General features: G+C 44.4%; 1 protein-coding gene across 1 annotated transcript in view; it reads right to left on the bottom strand.

Moving 5' to 3' along the window:
• The window catches only part of LOC126427935 (homeobox protein abdominal-A homolog), a 308,210-nt gene extending 303,005 nt beyond the window's left edge, over positions 1-5,205 (bottom strand). The window contains exon 1 of the mRNA XM_050089827.1: positions 5,034-5,205. Within this exon, the coding sequence (XP_049945784.1) occupies positions 5,034-5,205 (172 nt within the window). The remainder of the gene's footprint in view (positions 1-5,033) is intronic.
• Positions 5,206-15,776: the final 10,571 nt, after the last annotated feature.

Here is a 15,776-nt window from a genome sequence, read left to right as displayed (position 1 = left end):
GAATAGCAATAAATGCGTTTCCGGAAAACAGAATTTTATTAATAGTGAATGTAAGTGTAAGTGATGGAAAGCCTATTCTGAAGGTACCAGTAACCCCCTGAGCTCAGATTCTCTATAGAGTCGAACCCATACAGTCTGAAATATTCGTTTCAGGCGTCTCTATAGTTATGACGTAACATCTCCTGAACTGTGTCTGTAGCTAGTGGTCTAGTGGAGAGCGTGGCTACTTCTGGATCACGGGGTCTCGGGTTCGATTCCCGGCGGGTTGGGGATTTTCTCTGCCTGGGGACTGGGAACTGGGTGTTTGTGTTGTCCTCATTATTTCAACACCATTATTCGTGACAGTGGCTAGACTGGATTGGTTAAAGAAACTGGACTGTGTAAGAATTGTGACTTCGCACGGACGCTGATGACCACGCAGTTGAGCGCCCAACAAACCAATCATGATCATCCTAAATTGTGTGTAATACGACGACGTAACTCTACAGGTACATCGAGTGATTTCGTAATTTTGCGTGATATTTTACAGCCTTAAAATTGAGTGTTGGAGAGAGCGGTATAGAATGCAGCGGTTAGCACGATAGCGTGACCTGCAGAAGGTTGTAGGTTCGAATCCTGTCAAGTCTTTCAAAACTTTTTCTTTTTAAATCATTATACAAATGAATGAATGCAGAGTCTCGCGGCGGTAACATTGAATAATATGTTCTCGGATTTCCAACCGCGTCAATTGCTTAAAACTGCACGAGCTTTCGGCCAAGCACTCGTTGGCCATTGTCAAGTGGTATGACTGCCAGTGAGCTGTTGGTGCGCCCTTATATACGCTAGCTGCTGGCTGTGACGTCACTGGTGCCCGTCACATTGCCATATATGGGCATGTTTTGAGTAGGCGTTCGAAGTACCCTCTTCTACCGCGCGATCGCTGGATCCCACGCAGCGCTGAGCTGCAAGCCACCGTCTCTGTTCAGGGTGTTTGCGGTAATTTCTATTAAACTGTTTCAGAAGCCGTTAGTGCGAGCCATGACAGAGGTATCGTCAAATATTATGTGGTGACCGTTTTATAACGCATGCTCAGATAACGCAAATTTCTATGGATAGCGTAGGCGATTATACCTCTCACGTTCTTCCCTGCGTTGTTCCACAGTGTTTGTCCGATGTACTTCTGGCCACACTCATAAGATATTTCATAGACTCCGGGTGTTCTGAGACCTAATGCGTCTTTAACTGGTCTTAGTAACTGACGGATTTTCGTTGGAGGCCTGAAGATTGATTTGATCTTCTGTCTTTTCAACAGGCGGCTTAGCTTGCCCGACACAGAGCCACCGAATGGGAGCAAAGTAAGTTTCTTTTTCTACTCTTCGTCGGTGGTTTTATTCTCATATTTCCCAGAAATCACTTCTTTGACTTGACGGGCGCTGTAGCCGTTATTCCTGAAAACCTTGCGTAGGTGGCTCAGTTCATGGGGCAGGTTATCGTCGTCTGATATTTCTCTTGCACGATGCACCAATGTTTGTAATACTGTGCGCTTCTGTGCTGGATTATGATGGCTGGTGGCGTGCAGGTACAGGTCTGTGTGGGTGGGTTTTCTGTAGACGCTGAGGCCAAGGCACCCATTATGTTTACGGTGGACAAGGACGTCGAGAAAGTGCAATGCATTATCTTTTTCCACCTCCATGGTGAACTGGATATTACTGTTGATGCCACTGAGGTGCTCCAAAAACTCGTCTAGTTTCTCGCGTCCGTGTGGCCAAATAACGAACGTGTCATCAACGTATCGAAAGAAACACTTCGGCTTCAATGGCGCAGTATCTATGGCAATATCCCCAAACTTCTCCATGAAGAGGTTTGCAACAGCAGGAGCCAACGGGGTAGCGGTGTAGCAATGGGTAGCCCCTGCAACTGCGACTGGTTTAGCTGTTTAATTTGTGTAGAGTGTAGCCTTGTTTGGAAGTGAAACGTGGACGATGAGAAGTTCAGACAAGAAGAGAATAGAAGCTTTTCAGATGTGGTATTGCAGGAGAATGATGAGCTACTGAATCAACTGGGGATATAGCAAATTTATGGCACTACTTGATCAAAAGAAGGGATCAGTTGATAGGACACATTTTGAAGCTTCAAAGAATTATGAATTTGTTAATGCAGGGAAGTGTGTGGGTTTGGGGTAAGGGGAATATTGTAAAGGGAGCTAAAGAAAGCAGATTCAGACGAATGTAGGGTTCAGCAGCGACGCAGAGATGAGCAGGTTTGCACGAGATTGGCATGTACAGCTGCTCCGATCAACAATGATAGTAATAATAATAAAAACAGTAATGTTAATAGTAGAAATAATAATAACAATCGAGTTCTCCTGCGGTGCTTTATGGCCTGTGGAGAGGTGGCTCCTGTACCATGTCCTTCGCGGCTGTGGCGAGTGTTTTCGTTTGTCGAAGCTACTACGTGTGAGGGGAGGGGAAGCAGCGACGGGACGGAAATAAAACTCTTCAAAAATAAGGCGTCGCGTCACGGTGAAAGCCGCCGGGCCGACCCGACTGAGACAGCCCCGTGCCGTGGTTCTGTTGCTGGCGAGGAAAACAGTAACAGCTCGAGACGAAGCGCTATCGAGGCAGTGGCTGCCGTGTGAAATAACAGCGCATCTAATGCCATTACGTTTCTGGAAGTTATGGTGGTCTGATGAGCCTCGTGTCTTAGAGGCCTTTCCAAATGACTATACCATACTGAAAAGGATGTACACCAATCAGCCAAAACATTATGACCACCGACCTACAATCTGTATAAGCTCGTCCAGGCGATAGTAGCGCCATCTGGCGAGGAATGACCGTTAGTCACACAAAGCAGCCGGATGTTCGGCACGAGCTTTTCGGAAACTTCGTGACTTGTCGGGTATTTGAAGAGTGCTTTGGTGATTGTCTTCAACACGTGGCGACACCTAGGTGAAACCACGACCAGGCGTCGTGGGGTTGGGCGGCTACCGCTCATTACAGAGGTCGGGTGTCGTGGGCTGGGCAGACTGCTAAATCAAGATAGGCGGCGAAATGTGGCGGAACTAACATCAGAGGTTAAAGCTGGGCAGAGTACAAGTGTGTCTGAACACACACTGCAACGAACACTCCGAACGATGGGCTTCCGCAGCCGACGGCCAATGCGTGTGCCAATGGTACTATATCGACAACTCTGACTGAAATGGGCAGCTGACCATCGGTACTGCATGTTGACGCAGTGGCAGAGCATTGCACAGTCTGACGAATGCAGATACCGTCTTCATCATGCCGACGGGAGGGCGTGAATCCGTCGTCTTCCAGCGGGAGAAATTCGTGGGAGACTAGCAATCCTCCCTCTGCCGTACCCCTCATCAACCCATGATTCCTTAAAAAACTCGAATTTCCGTGTACAGAACCACCTCAAACTTTGTTTGGGCTATCTCCAAGTAGACTGACGGAAAATTTTAGAAAAGACCTGAAACTACTTTTGAAGTCTGTTGAACGTCTGTAAGTGCTCTCGTTATTAGGTAAATCACGTAAAAAAAAAGCTAGTGAGAAATAAACTTTTATCCTTGGATCGTGTGTGTGTGTGTGTGTGTGGGGGGGGGGGGGGGCGGCCGAAGTGGCCGTGCGGTTACAGGCGCTGCAGTCTGGAACCGCAAGACCGCTACGGTCGCAGGTTCGAATCCTGCCTCGGGCATGGATGTTTGTGATGTCCTTAGGTTAGTTAGGTTTAACTAGTTCTAAGTTCTAGGGGACTAATGACCTCAGGAGTTGAGTCCCATAGTGCTCAGAGCCATTTGAACCATTTGTAGGGGGGGGGGGGGGGGGCGATGCATGCGTGAAGAAGTTTCGTAAAAATCTGGAATTATATCTAAATTTTGTTGGAAGTCGCTAAGTCCCCTCATTCTCAAATACTGGATGAATATAGTCTGGGTAATTTGCACGTCGAGAGCTAAACTGCCTCGAGACATAAACAACGTTTCTAACTTTAATATGGGTGTTATTGTGCTACGCCTTTGACGAAGTATTACACTTTTCAATGAGTAGATTGTAAGGGCGGTCAATAATTACATAAAATGCTAAAAATCAACCTAGCTAGGTAGTGCAGTGGTTAGCACACTGTAGGCGTATTGGACTGGACGACGGTTCAAACCCGCCTCCGGCCATCCTGATTTACGTCTCCCGTGATTTCCCTATATCGTTTGCCGGCCGGGGTGCCCGAGCGGTTCTAGGCGGTAAAGTCTGGAACGGCGTGACCGCTATGGTGGCAGGTTCGAATCCTGCCTCGGGCATGGATGTGTGTGATGTCCTTAGGTTAGTTAGGTTTAAGTAGTTCTCAGTTCTAGGGGACTGATGACTTCAGCAGTGAAGTCCCATAGTGCTCAGAGCCATTTGAACCTATATCGTTTGAGGTAATTCCTTCGAGAGAGCACGTGCCGCTTTCCTTGTCCATCCTTTCCTAATGCGAGCTTGTGCTCCGTCCCTAATGAAAACCAAAATTTTTGTTGCCCCTGGAAACGGTCAGACAGGCAAACGAGGCAGTACACTGTGCTACGATTTGGTCGTTTAGTAATACAGATACTTTACATGACGCACTTCTACATTCGGAAGAGTTACGTTAAGCCACTGTGGAAGCGTTACGTTATTGCGGTCAATCTTTAAAAAATTGGTTCAAATGGCTCTAAGCACTATGGGACTTAACATCTGATGTCATCAGTCACCTACACTTAGAACTACTTAAACCTAATTAACCTAAGGACATTACACACATCCATGCCCGAGGCAGGATTCGAACCTGCGACCGTAGCAGCAGCGCGGTTCCGAACTGAAGCGCCTAGAACAGCTCGGCCACGGCGGCCGGCAGCCAACCTTCACCTCTTCATTCTTGTTCAGGGGCGAGGCAGTCATTTCCTGATTAAGGGAAGCTTTCGCTCATTTTTGCGGTACGTGCACTCGAATTTCATTATCATAGGCTGTTCCAATGGAGATAAGAGACTATTCTTCTGGAAGGAGCGGAATGGAAGAGACGCCCGTGGGAAGGGTTGGCGTTATCACTTGGCGCGCCTTCCTCCTCATCGGCGCCCATACGATGGCGCGCCACGTCCTTTCCCGAAGGCGGATATGGGACGTAACGGGGTGTGTGGGAGGCGGGGGCGGATAGCGGATACTGCTGACCAGGCGCGGAGCTGCCGCGTCCGCAGGTCCGCCACCACGCCTCAGGAGCCATTATTAAAAATTCCTACAGCCCTTTTACTGGCGGGCCGGCCGGCCGGAATAATGCGTGTCTCCGCAGCAGCGCCGCCGGGAATGCGAAGCTACCAGCCGGGGAATGCGCATTCCGGCGGCGGCCCTTTCATTTAGGTCTGCAGCCGTCGTATATCTCCGGCGATGCACGGTCCGGTCACCGGCGACGTAATAAACGGCCAGCGCGCGATTCCGGAGGGGTCACCACCGCGGCGGGCGCTAGATTCACCTCGGTCACACATCCCCGTGACGTCACTGTGACGCGTGCAGACACAATTTGGACGTCTTTCGACTTCCGTGGTCGTGTCGAGTCTGAGAACTGGGAGTCATGGGATAGCGATATGCACATGTACAGGTAGCGGTTCTAGGCGCTTCAGTCCGGAACCGCGCGACTGCTACGGTCGCAGGTTCGAATCCTGCCTCGGGCATGGATGCGTGTGATGCCCTTAGGTTAGTTAGGTTTAAGTAGTTCTAAGTTCTAGGGGACTGATTAGCTCAGATGTTGAGTCCCATAGTGCTCATTTTTAGTATCGCGTACACAAGGTATAAAAGGGCAGTGGACTGGCGTAGCTGTCATTTGTACTCAGGTGATTCATGTAAAAAGGTTTCCGACGTGATTATGGCCGCAAGATGGGAATTAGCGGAATATTAACGCGGAATAGTAGTTGCAACTAGACGCATGCGACATTCCGTTTCGGAAATGGTTAGAGAATTTGTAAGTAGGCTGTTTAGGTTCTTATATTGGTAACGCCACCGCCACGTAGCCCTCTGTATGAAAATCACTGGCTGTGCTGTGTGCAGTCTGTGGCTGAGTGGCATTGTTGGAATTTGGTATTGTAGTGTTGGGCAGTTGGCTGTTAACAGCGCGTAGCGTTGCGCAGTTGGAGGTGAGCCGCCAGCTGTGGTGGATGTGGGGAGAGAAATGGCGGAGTTTTGAAATTTGTAAAACTGGATGTCATGAACTGCTATATATATTATGAATTTTGAACGCTATTAAGGTAAATACATTGTTTGTTGTCTATCAAAATCTTTCATTTGCTAACTATGTCTATCAGTAGTTAGTGCCTTCAGTAGTTTGAATCTTTTATTTAGCTAGCAGTAGTGGCGCTCGCTGTATTGCAGTAGTTCGCGTAACGAAGATTTGTGGTGAGGTAAGTGATTTGTGAAAGGTATAGGTTAATGTTAGTCAGGGCCATTCTTTTGTAGGGATTATTATAAGTCAGATTGCGTTGCGCTAAAAAAAATATTGTGTGTCAGTTTAAGCACAGTCATTTATAATTTTTTTTTTTTTAAGGGGACGTTTCAAATTTTCCGAGATCCACAGCGCCAAGAGTGTGCCAAGAAAACCACACTTCCGGCACCACCTCTCACCACGGAGAACTCAGTAGCCGACGGCCTTCTCTTAACGAGCGAGAGTAGCGGCGTTTGCGTGTAGAAGTCAGTGCTAATAGACAAGCAATACTGCGTGTAATAACTGCAGGAAGGAATGTGAGATGTACGACGAACGTATCCATTTGGACAGTTCGGCGATATTTGACGGCCGGCCGGAGTGGCCGAGCGGTTCTAGGCGCTTCAGTCTGGAACCGCGCGACCGCTATGGTCGCAGGTTCGAATCCTGCCTCGAGCATGGATGTGTGTAGTGTGCTTAGGTTACTTAGGTTTAGTAGTTCTAAGTTCCAGGGGACTGATGACCTCAAATGTTAAGCCCCATAGCGCTCCGAGCCATTTGAACCATTTTTTTGATATTTGACGTTAATGGGCTATGGCGGTAGGCGCCTGACTCGAGTGTCTTTGCTAACAGCACGACATCGCCTGCAGCGCCTCTTCTTGGCTCGTGATCCAATCGGTTGGGCCCTAGACGACTGGGAAACTGTGGGCTGGTCAGATGGGTCCCGATTTCAGTTGGTAAGAGCTGACGGTACGGATAGTGTGTGGATCCCCCGAAGCCATGGACGCAGGTTGTCATCAACGGACTGTGCAAGCTGATGGTGGCTGCATAATTTTGTGGGCTGTGTTTACAATTAATGGACGAAGTCCTCTGGCCCAATTGAACCGATTATAGATTTAAAGTGGTTATGTTCTGCCACTTGGGAGTTATTGGCAGCCATTCATGGCCTTCATGTTTCCAAACAACGATGGAAATTTTATGGATGACAATGCGCTATATCACTGTGTCACAATTGTTCGCGACTGGTTTGAAGGACATTCTGGACAACTCAAGCGAATGATGTGGCCAACCAGTTCGCCCTCCATAAATCCCACTTAACATTTATGGGGCATGATCGAGGGGTCAGTTCGTGCACAACATTTGGCACCGTCAACACTTTCGCAATTAAGGACGACTCTAGAGGCAGCATGGCTGAATATTTCTGCAGGAGACTTCTAGCGACTTGTTGAGTCCATGCCACGTCCAGTTGCTGCGCTACGCCGGGAAAAAAGGAGGTCCGGCACGGTAGTAGGAGGTATCTCAACACCTTTGTCACCTCAGGCTAATGAGTAACTTATTTTCTGAAGTCCTCTTGCATAAGCTAGTTGACACACAATGGTTCAAATGGCTCTGAGCACTATGGGACTTAACATCTCAGGTCATCAGTCCCCTAGAACGTAGAACTACCTAAACCTAACTAACCTAAGGACAACACACGCATCCATGCCCGAGGCAGGATTCGAAGCTGCGACCGTAGCGGTCGCGCGGTTCCAGACTCAACACACAATGCCAATACAAAAGAAGTCGTCTTCAAATTTGTATTTCAGGAGAAAATTTATACATATTGGCGAATTAAATTATTTTTCATGCTAATTACGGGTACTTTGCTAATTTTCTAGTTTATACCGGAGTCACATTCTGACAAAAGTGTACTTGGTAGAAGACGGAAAATTGTCATCTGTAGATTAAGCTCTTACGTAATAAAAGCTAATCAAAATTTATTTTTCCTTCGCCTGTTTACTGAATACTAGTTAAAGATTCCTCTGTCAACGGGAAAAGTGAAAAAAAAAATGATGCTAACGAGGATTCGCAACAATATGTTTCACTTCTGCTCAGTGTATATTATACAAGATATTAGTTGGAATAGGATCCACAGCAATGAGAAAATTCTTGGATGATATCTATTCTTAGGACTGAACCATCCTTTAATTTAAAAGTGTTCACTACTTGATACTGTCGGTTGTGGACTCTTTCTGAAGTGTCGCAATACGTATCATATAGGACAGTTAAAATAGAAATCATAAACCAACTATTGGTTGTTTAGTCGTTCAAGATATATTACACACTTTTGGTATTGTAAGCATCGTTTCGACTGCCCCCACAGGCGAAGGAACAGAAAGCTCATCGTTTTCCGAGCAGTCAGATAGGCAAAGGGCAAGAGTTATCGTTTAGACGGACGTTAAAACCTCAGTCGCCCGCGTAATCTGGTTACGTACGGTGGAACTGGGCCATATTGGCGAACGGGTTCGAATCAAATGAAATTGGATGCGAAATGGATCGTAAAATACGGCGATCAAACACAACGGCACCCTACAGCCATTCATGGGCTGTAGTTTATCTCTCTTTTCCACTTGCTGTCTCTCTCTCTCTCTGTCTCTCTCTCTCTCTCTCTCTCTCTCTCTCTCTCTCTATCTGACAATCGCGCACACACACACACACACACACACACACACGTGCGCGCTCTCCACACTCTTTCCTTGTTTTCCACACTCGCGCGCCAACCAGCCCTTTACCGCTCCGGAAACAAACTGAAGTAGATTTGTGTCTTTCCTGCTCGTTTGTCTTCATCACTACTTCCCCGTTTCCTACCTTCCCGCGCGCTCTTAGCTTCTCGCCGTCACGCATTGTTTACTTCTCTGCTCCTGTCTTCGTCTGTCTTACGAGTCGTCCGAGATGCGGAAATGGACGTGTAACTAAACAGGCCCTATTCCTTTGACGCTCAGCCTCCACATCTGTGGTCCGCCATGCACCGTAAGAGACACATGAGCGTTGCGCTGCCTTCATTCCATTCAAGACAGCGGTCACGTCGTACTTCGAAGTGACCTGCGTAGTGGTTAAGATTTTTTTTCTCTCTCTCCATTTCATTTACTCTTTGCTATCTTACGAGGGTTTAATGAAAAGTAATGCCTACACCTTCGTTAATTGAGATTGGATGGGAATATTTTAATAAATCAAACGTAGAAATAATCCTCAGAATGTGGTCTTTAATTACCAATATTCACTTTTCCACATGATCACCAGCCAATTGCATACATTTCTGCCAATGATGAACAAGTTTTCGGAAGCCGTCACGGAATAAGTCGACACAGTTTCCGCAACCACAGTCTCATAGTTCTCTCAACGTCTTCATCAGAGGTCCCCACAGATTGTCTTTCACTATCGGGAAGAGATGGAAGTCAGATGGTGCTAAATCTGGACTGTATGGAGGATGCCGTACGGTGGTGACATTCAGCCTCCTTAAATTTCCCTTCACTTCAACACGCTATAGCAGAAAATATAAATTCTGTACACCTATAATTTCTTTTTATATTATTATTATTTCCTTCACTTTCTCAGACGTTAAGTCCGGTTAAAAATGGAGTGACGCGGACCTTGATCAAGCATCACTTCCTTTTAACTGTACGGTATGTGTTATATTGCATTTAGGAACTTTTGGGTAATTGAACATGTATCAATAATTACGGATTTCTGTAGTTGTATATATATGTTTGGATGTAGCTGTATTGCATTGATGTACTGGTGGATATTGTGTGGTATGACTCCTGTAGTTGATAGTATAATTGGTATGATGTCAACTTTATCCTGATGCCACATGTCTTTGACTTCCTCAGCCAGTTGGATGTATTTTTCAATTTTTACTCCTGTTTTCTTTTGTATATTTGTTGTATTGGGTATGGATATTTCGATTAGTTGTGTTAATTTCTTCTTTTTATTGGTGAGTATGATGTCAGGTTTGTTATGTGGCGTTGTTTTATCTGTTATAATGGTTCTGTTCCAGTATAATTTGTATTCATCATTCTCCAGTACATTTTGTGGTGTATACTTGTATGTAGGAACGTGTTGTTTTAAAAGTTTATGTTGTAAGGCAAGCTGTTGATGTATTATTTTTGCGACATTGTCATGTCTTCTGGGGTATTCTGTATTTGCTAGTATTGTACATCCGCTTGTGATGTGATCTACTGTTTCTATTTGTTGTTTACAAAGTCTGCATTTATCTGTTGTGGTATTGGGATCTTTAATAATATGCTTGCTGTAATACCTGGTGTTTATTGTTTGATCCTGTACTGCAATCATGAATCCTTCTGTCTCACTGTATATATTGCCTTTTCTTAGCCATGTGTTGGATGTGTCTTGATCGATGTGTGGCTGTGTTAGATGATACGGGTGCTTGCCATGTAGTGTTTTCTTTTTCCAATTTACTTTCTTCGTATCTGTTGATGTTATGTGATCTAAAGGGTTGTAGAAGTGGTCATGAAATTGCAGTGGTGTAGCCGATGTATTTATATGAGTGATTGCCTTGTGTATTTTGCTAGTTTCTGTTCGTTCTAGAAAGAATTTTCTTAAATTGTCTACCTGTCAATAACGAAGGTTTTTTATGTCGATAAATCCCCTTCCTCCTTCCTTTCTGCTTAATGTGAATCTTTCTGTTGCTGAATGTATGTGATGTATTCTATATTTGTGGCATTGTGATCGTGTAAGTGTTTTGAGTGCTTCTAGGTCTGTGTTACTCCATTTCACTACTCCAAATGAGTAGGTCAATATTGGTATGGCATAAGTATTTATAGCTTTTGTCTTGTTTCTTGCTGTCAATTCTGTTTTCAGTATTTTTGTTAGTCTTTGTCTATATTTTTCTTTTAGTTCTTCTTTAATATTTGTATTATCTATTCCTATTTTTTGTCTGTATTATTTTATTATTATTATTATTATTATTATTATTATTATTATTGCCATTACTGTTATTAGTGTCACTATTATTGTTATTATCATCATTATTATTGGAAGTAGCAGTAGAAAAGCACTGCCAGTATTAACTTCATTAGCTCTTAGGCAGTATTATTTTTTCACTTTCTCTCTACAGACACTCAATTCATTTTATTACTATACGTCTTATTACAATTATTGTTACTTCTTAAGTAACTGTAACGTAAAAAAAGATACTGTGTATGTGAAACCCTGGTATGGTGTAAGAGAAGGCTCTAAAGCGATCGGGTTAAATGAATAAAAAAATCATCATAGTGCTAAGCAGACTGACGTCTCCCTTCTCATTTCCATTCACTGTACTTCTTGCTCACTCCTCGAATCTAGCAACAAATGTTCAGTTCAGTAGCCACATGACATAACTATGTGAGCTGTTTGGAATGTACCAATTAGGTACTTGTGTGGCGATGATTCTATACACAGCGAACACAATAAGGGGCGGCGTTGAATGAGAACAATATTTATCTGCCACAGGCTGGCTACTGGAGAGTATCCACTGGTAGCTGTCGACGATGCTGGAGCCAACAGATAAGGAACAGAAACTTTAATCATTTGTCAGGGGACGTGATACAGTGCACAGAAAGATCGTTCAGTTGTACGCCTCCATATTAGTCTCAAAGTTCTGTCTTAAACCACACAGCAGTCAGGCATATGCAGAACAGGGCGCTAAAGTTGTGTCGAATACTTTGAGAGGTGGTAGTATCCATCGAAGCAAGAAAAACAAGTCCGGATCGTATACCATCTGAAGTATGAACACTTTTTCATAGTATGGGGCTCGATGGGGCAGGAACGCCGGTCCCCGGCACGAATCCACCCGGCGGATTTGTGTCGAGGTCCGGCGAGATGGCCAGTCTGTGGATGGTCTTTAGTCGGTTTTCCATCTGCCTCGGCAAATGCGAGCTGGTTCCCCTGCATTGACGCTCCTTCAGCAGGGTCAACAGAATGATTTGCTTTCTCTAGGTACCTGCTGGTCTGAACCTTAGCTATCTTCTGTAGGTGCGTCGTTCGAGTTCCGCTGTGCTCTGCTCGTAGTTTCAGTCGTGTTATTGTATGCTAAATTACTTGAAACTCTGGGTACATATCTTGGAGTCTTACTACTTACACAAATTCCTCTTTTGTGTTTACTGCCTGTTATCGTGCTGTTTGCACGTACGAATGGATCAGCACGTTTTCCTTTCTCTTTTGAACCACTTGTTAGCAACGGAAGTGTGTTGTTGTGGTTTTCAGTCCAAAGCGTGTTACGATGCAGCTCTCAACGCCTGCCTGTCCTGTGGAAACCTCTTCATCTCTGCGTAACTACATCTACTTGAGCCAGTCAAACATTGGCGTCCCTCTACAGCTTTTACCCCACACAACTCCTTTCATTACCGAACTGAAGATTTATTAGGAAGTGTCCTATCAATCGATCCCATCTTTTACTCAAGTCCTTTCACGAATTTATTTTTCCTGTTCTATTCAGTACCTCCTCATGAGTCATTTTAACTACCCATCTAACTATACAACATTCTTCCCCAGAACGACGGTTCGAAAGCTTTTTTCGTCTTGTCTGAAATGCTCGTCGTCTACGTTTCACTTCTGTACAAGACTCCAATTGAAACAAATACCTTCACAAAATACTTCCAGACACTTAAATTTATTACACACAATTCTGTACGAGTGAGAACAGCAGCCATATACAGGCATCTTAAATAAAACCAGCTTGTCTGCTGTTATTGTACATAATATTTTTAATGGCCGATTCCTTAGCTTTGTAAGAAGCCAAATCATACTGTTAGATCTGTTAAAATACGAAAGTGTTCGCTACAACTGTGGTCTGTCATAGTTACAATCAATACAGAGAAACAGAGCAGATTACTTACATATTAAATCGTGACAAACTTGCGACATGGGCGGACCGAACATTCCTTGTCTATGAGTAAATTACGCAATAGAGATTCGTGACGTAAGCACATTTTTGGGCAGATTTTTCTTGATTATTATTATTATTATAGTTTTTAAAAACTTTGGGCACGCTTGGGAATTGTGGATCCATGCTTCCTGCTCCATTTATCAATCGCTAACTGCGTCGTTTATTCATAGACAAGGCATTTTCGGTTCACTTTCATGTCGCAAGTTCAGTGTCATGATTTAACATGTAAGTATTTTGCTCTGTTTCTCACTGTTGATTGTTACCTTAATGGACTACAATTGTAGCGAACACTTTTTCTTATGTAATAGATCTATCCTGATGATGATGTTTCAAAGCTATGAAACCTGTCGTTAAATAAATTATTTTTAGCAGCAGCCAAGCGATTATTATTTAGTATGTATGTCTACTTAAAGGTGCGAACAAATTTCTCTTTTTCAGTACCACTTTTCTTACCAGTGCCGGTCTGTATTTTATATTCTCTCTACTTCAGCCGTCGTCAGTTCTTTTGCTGCCCAATTAGAGAAACTGTCGACAGTTCTCAGTCTCTCTTTTCTCAGTCTAATTACATCAGAACCATCTGATTTAGTTCGATTACATTCCATTACCTTGTACTGATATTCGCCTTACAATTTCTTATCAAGACATTCTCCATTTCATTTAACTGCTCTTTCAGGTTCTTTCCCGTCTGTCGGAATTATGATATGAAGTGGGAACCTAATACTACACAAAAAGTATCACCTGTTAAGCTATTTGGCAAGCTTTCCCAGCTTCTTATAGACTCAGGTTACCTAGCACTCCGAAATGGAGAATGCTGAAAAACTATTAGGCTACAAGCCTGAGATGGAAGAGAGTACTGTACATTTAGTTGACGAAAAACTATAGAACAAGTCGCATCACGCAGCTGACTACAGATCACCCAACCCTCAAAAATAATATGTACCTAGAGCGCCGTTATACAAAAAGACATTACACATACTGTTGACTCTGTTGAACGAGCCTCAACGACTATTCTCATATTCACAACCAGACGCCTCTCAGTCCCCCGTAGCAAAAGGTGCTCATACCTCACGAAGTATGCGCCTTGTTCTCCTTGTTTCGATGAGTGCTACTGCTTCTCAAAATATTCGACACTTGTTTATCAGACTAATGCTGTCGATAAAGCATATGCATATGGAGTCGTAATATCGTCTTTCATTCTTCCCTAAGAGAACCGGATGCGATAACAGAATGTCTAAGATCTGATTTATATCGATGCGTTTCGAAACGAACGCGACAGAATAACATAATGGCCCGTTCGTTACCATTAGCTTGTGATAGTTTCTACGAATTCAACACGCAGCAAGTGGAAGGAAACAAGAGAGAAAAAAACTTGGAAATACTTGCGTGGTGAGAACCATCGCCTGACAGAGAACATTTCTATTCTTTTCCGTTTGCCTTTTCCCGTCTCTCTGTGGTATTGGCTTTGTCATATCGATTTTGGCAGTAAGAGTCGTAAATCGTGGTCCGATTAGCAACAGTGAAGCACAGAGAAGATGGTGTTATGTAATGGGGATGTTTCTCTTGGTTAGGATGTGGTCCCTCTATTGGGCTTACGAAAACGCTGCGTACGGAAGGATATAAACACATTTAACAGAATTTTGTGCTGCAGACAGTAGAGCAACAGTTTGGAGAAGATGACTGTATCAGCCTGACGATGTACCCCGTCTTAACGCAGCTGGGGCGAAGTTCTGTGGAGAATAATATCACTGAAATGATGTGGCCTGCCCACAGTCGTGAATACCTTTGGGATGAGTTAGAAGGTCGACTTCACTTCAGACCCCAACGTCGAACATCACTCCCTGTTTGTTTATTAAATTATTTTACCAATAAATAAACAGTCACTGCCAATCACTGCCTTCTCTGGTTTCGGTTCTTGAGGAGAAATGGGCTGGCATTCCCCCACACACATTTAGAAAACTCATTGAACGTTCCACCAGAAGATTTCAAGCCGTCATAAACGTGATAATGATTATGATGATGATGTGTTTGTGGGTCATAAAGGTGAAGGATGGAAACTGTCTACACAACTGCCCATTAAAATTTCTACACCACGAAGATAACGTCCAACACACACGAAATTTAACCGATACGAAGAAGATGCTGTGACAAGCAAATGATTAGCTTTTCAGAGCATTCACACAAGGCTGGCGCCGGTGGCGACACCAACAAAGTGCTGACATGAGGAACGTTTCCAACTGATTTGTCATACACAAACAGCAGTTGACCGGCGTTGCCTGGTGAAACGTTGTGATGCTTCGTCTAAGGAGGAGAAATGCGTACCATCACGTTTCCGACTTTGATAAAGGTCGGATTGTAGCCTATCGCGATTGCGGTTTATCGTATCGCGATGTTGCTGCTTGCGTTGGTCGAGATCCAATGACTGTAGGCAAAATATGGAATCGGTGGGTTCAGCAGGGTAATACGGAATGCCGTGGTGGATCCCAACGGCCTCGTATCACTAGCAGTCGAGATGACAGGCATCTTATCCACTTGGCTGTAACGGATCGTGCAGCCACGTCTCGATCCCTGAGTCAACAGATGGGGACGTTAGCAAGACAACAACCATCTGCACGAACAGTTCGACGACGTTTGCAGCAGCATGGACTATCAGCTCGGAGACCCTGGCTGCGGTTAGCCTTGA

Source organism: Schistocerca serialis, chromosome 12 (assembly GCF_023864345.2).
Source record: "Schistocerca serialis cubense isolate TAMUIC-IGC-003099 chromosome 12, iqSchSeri2.2, whole genome shotgun sequence".
Lineage (NCBI taxonomy): Eukaryota > Metazoa > Arthropoda > Insecta > Orthoptera > Acrididae > Schistocerca > Schistocerca serialis.
This window is presented reverse-complemented; position numbering and strand designations above follow the sequence as displayed.